The sequence below is a fragment of the Frankliniella occidentalis genome, unplaced genomic scaffold (assembly GCF_000697945.3).
Source record: "Frankliniella occidentalis isolate FOCC.00 unplaced genomic scaffold, Focc_3.1 Scaffold105, whole genome shotgun sequence".
NCBI classification, from domain to species: Eukaryota; Metazoa; Arthropoda; class Insecta; order Thysanoptera; family Thripidae; genus Frankliniella; species Frankliniella occidentalis.
The window spans coordinates 129208-134414 of record NW_026267234.1 but is presented as its reverse complement, the minus strand read 5'-3'; the positions used below and the strand labels follow the sequence as shown (position 1 = coordinate 134414).

The 5207-nt window shown below is 62.2% G+C and overlaps 1 protein-coding gene across 12 annotated transcripts in view; it reads right to left on the bottom strand.

The window, feature by feature from the left end:
- The window catches only part of LOC113204309 (serine/threonine-protein kinase MARK2-like), a 63133-nt gene extending 60152 nt beyond the window's left edge, over positions 1–2981 (bottom strand). For 5 of the 12 annotated variants that reach the window (XM_052269873.1, XM_052269870.1, XM_052269871.1 and 2 more), the window contains exon 1: positions 1795–2979. In XM_052269873.1, the coding sequence (XP_052125833.1) occupies positions 1795–2682 (888 nt within the window). In that variant the 5' untranslated portion in view covers positions 2683–2979. Of the gene's footprint in view, positions 1–1794 lie in introns of all 12 variants that reach the window. The other 7 variants (XM_052269869.1, XM_052269874.1, XM_052269875.1 and 4 more) reach the window with 3 other exon arrangements.
- Positions 2982–5207: the final 2226 nt, after the last annotated feature.

The window sequence follows — 5207 nt, the reverse complement described above, 5'->3', positions numbered from 1 at the left end:
GGGCCGTGCGGGGAGGGGGCCGGGCGGAGCAGGGGCTCGGGCAGGGGCTCCAGCGGTGGAGGGGGAAGGGGCTCGGCTCGGCTCTCGGGACTCGGCTCGGCTGCGCCTGGCCGACGTAGCTTGGCTGCGACTCGGCTCGTCTCGGCCGTGGCGGCGACGGAAATCGAGCCTCACTTCACTGCCTCAGCCTCACCATCCCGCCTAGCACAATATATTAGATTGCTGGCCCTTCTCTCGCTTCTCTGTCCTTACCGAGAGTAAAAGCAATGACACCTTACTTAAATATACTTATGTTTACTTATGTTTAGTCTCAGTTAAGTAAGGTTTGTTAGGTATCATCTGCTAAAAAAACTTCGAACGAACAAAACCGAACAATGTAAGTTCAAATTCGATCCAAACGGGTTGTAAATTGCAGTTCTTGGTTAACCTGCCACTGCCCCCTTAATAACACTGCATCTGTCTGGAACAATTCTGTTCGCCTACGAACTTCTAATCGAGTAGTACTCGAACATTTCGAGTCCGAACACCACATGTTCGTGTTTGAGCGATCACGTACAACTCGATGTTCCTCCGAGTTCGACCGAATGCGAACATGTTTGATCATCTGTAGCCGGGTGCGATCATCACCGACCGACTGCTATTTCATCGTCCTCTACCGCACCTAGAGAGCGTTCGGCACAACAGTAAATTACCGCGGAACAATGCTGCAATAACGCGTTCAGTGCGCCAGATAGTTTTAGCAGCCCGCTGCGGCCACTTTTAAAGGACCTACTCAGCAGCGGGCGTGTTTAACGATAGGATATCGCAGCCGCAGGAACGACCCACTCACGTCATTGAACGTGATAAGGCTCGGGGCTATCGAGGATGGGGTTTGGCCGTCCCGCCGGGCACAGCCTGTATGCAGGCCTCACCCCTGGGGCGAGTTGGGCGGGCTCCTCTCGAATGGGCGATCGAACCGCTGTGAACAAGCGCTGATAACGACGGTGTTGTTGGGAGGGCGGGATTTTCAAATTCCCTCACATAGTACCCACTTTGACTTCGCCCACTGTTAAGAATTTGCTTTCCCTTTGACTTGTAACAACCCTGCTCAGCAGGGCCCGTTGAACCAGACGGCGGAGGCAGGCGTCGAGGGGCGGTCCGCGGAGCGGTACCACGCCCTTGGAGGTGATAGCACACGCCTGCCTATCGCTCTCTCTCGCGCGCGCTTTTGGCAGGCACCGGCAGCTCACATCCGCCGCTCACACAGTCGGCGCGGCGCAAGCTGACTCGCGCGCCTCCCCCGTCAAGAGCAGCTGGCCGACCATAGCAAGCGCCCTTGACGTCACGACACACTATCTCCAACCAGGCGAAGCGGTGCCGCTGCACTCTCGGGGTTCGGTCGGTTCTCTCGCTCACGAGAGGAAAGGAAAGAGAGAGAGAAACACTACAATAATGAGAGAGGGACACGTCCTCGTTCCCACGGCCGTTTGGGCACTGGGAAGGAAGTCGGCCGGCTTCAGACTCGGGTCCGGGAGAGGCGGGGCGGGGCGGGCGCCGAACATCGCCGGGCGTTTGTTAATCCGCGGGAGCGTAAAAAAAAAGCACGAGAAAAAAAGACACGACCGCGCGAAAATTTCACCGCCACTAACCCAGGATGATAGGCTGAAAACTTTCTACAAACATGACCGAACACAAGGGGCGCTACTTGCACAGAGAATGACTGCTATTCACGGGAGGGGGCGTGGCACGACGCCGTGAGCGTAGGGGCCGCGCCGGCAGTTCGCTCAACAGGACACAACAGTTAGGACGCATTACCTCGATGTGGTAGTTGAAGGCTTGGTGGCCGGGCACGCGGCGCACGACGGCGGGCGAGGCCTGCGGCGAGGACGACGACGACGCGGCCCTCTGGGGCTTCTTGTTGATCCAGCGGCGCTGCACGCGCGGCGTGGGGCCGTCGGGCGGCGCGGAGTCAGAGTGCGTCCGGGACAGCGTGACGGGGCGGCGGGGGCCCGGGGGCCCGCCCTGCGCCTGCAGCCGGCTGCCCACCCGCTCCGACTCGCGCCGCACCAGGGCGCTCTGCTGCAGCCGCTGGGCCGGCCCGCCCGCGGCCCGCGCCGGCCCGCCGCCCTGCAGGCCCTGCTCCAGGCGCTGCAGCTGCCGCTCCATGGCGGCCAGCTCGCCGAGCGGCCGCCGCGCCAGCTCGCGGTCGGCCTCGGCAGAGTCCTTGACGGCCGCGGCCTGCTTGGGCGCCATGGCAGCGAGCCACTGCGTCACCTGGGCCGGATCGCCGCCGCGCCGGTACTGCTCCTCCACGGCGCGAATCTCGCTCAGCTGGCGCAGGTCATCCTGGCTGGGGCCGGGCTGCAGGCCTGGGGCCGCCAGCACCTCGCCGTCGCCATCAGCCGTCGTCGTGGACGTCGACTTCTTGAGGGTCCACTCCTTGAAGAGCGGCTTGCGCCGCGAGTCGCCGCGCCCGTCCACCGTCATGTTGACGGCCTCCATGTTGCGCGGCGGCTTGGCGCCCGTCTGCAGGATGTCCGTGAGGCGCACCAGGCCGCCCGCGCTGCTCGCGCCGCCGTCCGACGTGTCCGACGAGGTGGCCGACGTGACGGAGCCAGCGTGCTGGGCGGCGTCCTGCACCGCGTCCTTCACCTCGCGGCACTGAGGGGTTCGCTTCTTCCACGCCAGCATCTTGAGGGGCATACTACAACAACGCGCTCATCACAGCCTCGGCTCGGCTCGGCACACTTCGGTTCGGCTGGACGCGCGCACGCGGTCTGCCCGGCTCGGCTCGGCACAGCTCCGCCAGGCGAATGCCAGTATTCACGGAGTGCGGCGCGGCGCGGGGCGCGGTGGACAAAGTGCCCCCACTCCAAAACGGGCCGAGGTGGGCCCGTTGGGCCCCTCTCCCTCCCGTCTCACTCTCGCACTCACTCACTCCGCCTCGCTCGCTTCCATTCGCACCATCTCTCTCTCTCTCTCTCTCTCTCTCTCTCTCTCTCTCTCTCTCTCTCTCTCTCTCTGCCCGCCTGCTCGTCCCGCCCCTGCCCCTCCCGTTCGCTTGTCGATGTTGATAAGGCCGCAGCCTGATAACGGCCGGGACCGGCCGAAGGTCGTCGGAAAACACCTCTAGAGCGAAGCGACCTGCGGCGCCCACCGGAGCGGAGCAGCGGCTAAAATACTGCGAATGTAAACAGGCCAGCGCGGTGGCGGCCATCAGCCTCCCCGCCAGCCAGCCACCCCATGGCGTCAATAATCCCCCCCGCCCCTTGACGACTCATCTTTAAGCCGCCACGCAGAGATAGATATCCAGCGCTGCCATCTTCCCTTCATCCACTCCCTCTCTCTCTCTCTCTGCTCTAGTCGCGGCGCTGTCGGCAAGAGCGATAGAGAGAGGGAGAGAAAGAGGGATGAGTCACCGGGTGAAAAAGCGCCAACACGCACAAGCGGGCACACACACACACGCCGCAAATCTGAACCGAAACTCATCGGGAGCGCTCTGGCAGCAGGCGCGCACACACTCGGGTGATTCCCCTCCCCCCACTTCCCCCCCCCTTTTCCTCTATTCGCGAAAGGCGAACAGCAGCCAGCAGCACGGCACGGAATAACCTCTCCATTCCTTTTAGACTGCGGGAGCAGCAGCGGCCCGGGCACGTGGGGAGTCCCGCTGCCCCCTAGAACTCCTATATACAACATCGCATAGCATGCCCCCCCCCCCTTTGAGCGCGCGTAGACTACTGTACTCACACCTCCTTCCCAACCCTTCCCTACCACCACCTCTCCTAGGTCCACGTGCAACGCTTGTTGCCGGGCGGACGCCGTCGTCGGCCGTCGGCCCACGCAGGCGGTGCGCGGCCAGTGCAACCGGAGGACGGTCCCGGGGGGCACCGGCAGCCAAGCCCAAGCAGCGCCGCACGGGCACAAGAAGAGGGTCGCCAGCGGGCCAAGGAGAGGCGACAGGCGGGCGCGCGCGCGAACCCAATCGCCTTCTGCCGAACCCATTTCGCGCTCGATCAAGCGGCGCAGATTCTAACTCCTTCACGCGAGGAGCAGGCAGGCGTTTCCTTTGCGATGCACCGCTACTGTACCCTATAGAGCGGCGCGCTAATCTCCACCGGGAGATACGGCGGTAAGCCGCCAGCGCGGCGGCTGGGCCCGGCCGGCTCGTCCAGGGGCGCGGGGCGCGTCAGAACCTCGGGGACACGAGCCGAACAAGGTGTCAAACGTGCATCGTGGGCAAAACTACGAAACGAGTTCCCACCGTGGCGATTCTGAGGCGAGCGGAGAAAAGTGCAAGCACTGTGAAAAGCGTCTTTGTCTATTTACAGAATGATTTGCAATGTACGACGACAACCGATGCAGTAATTCACGTTCAGTGACGCTAAATTTCGAGAGACAATTTTGAAGCACCGTAAAATCTCAAGTCGTATTTATACTAAGTGTCAAAATAATTTCGTACATTTACAGTTTTCAATCAGAACCCTTTCAGGGACCATTTTACTGTAAAATCATGTCCAAATATTTTTCACAGTGGGCACAAATAAGTTGAAGCTTCCGCTCGCACGGCGCCGCGGCGGTCGTTAGTCCCTCCAACGGCAGCCAGGAGGACGGGCATCGGGCCGGTAATCGGGCGAGCACGGCGTCGAGCAGCCAGAGACAACAGGAACAGGGTACCCACAGCCGCCCCGCGCCAGGACGGCCTTGAGACGCCAACTCGGGGCCCAAGTGAACAGCAGGCTTTTGGCTCAAAAACTTTCGGACGGACAAGCGGGGTGGGCAACTGAAAGAGAAGGGGGAGGGGGGCTGGGAAAATGAAGGGGGGTTTGCGATGGGCAGCGAGGGACGAGGGGGGTGGAGGGGAGGGCGGCACGAACGGCACAGCACTCGCGCGAAGAAGAAAACACGATAAAGCAAGAGGGAAAATGGAAAACAGGAAGGGCGGGCGCCTCGGCAAGAAGAAAAGGATTTCCTGGCACGGTCGAACGCCGCGCCCGCGACGCAATTAGGATCGACGCGTCGACGAGGCTCTAATTGAACGACGGAGCGGGAAACGCACGCGCGCCCCTCACCGCTCTCTGCCTTGCACCGTCAACGCGACAGCGCCGCCGCGGCGTGACGTGACGTTCGGCCGCAAAACTGGAAACACTTTACCCGCCCAGCCGTGGTGCCATACCGCACACCCTACAATCACACGAGGGCCATTGCCAGCCCCACTCCCCCCCCCCTCC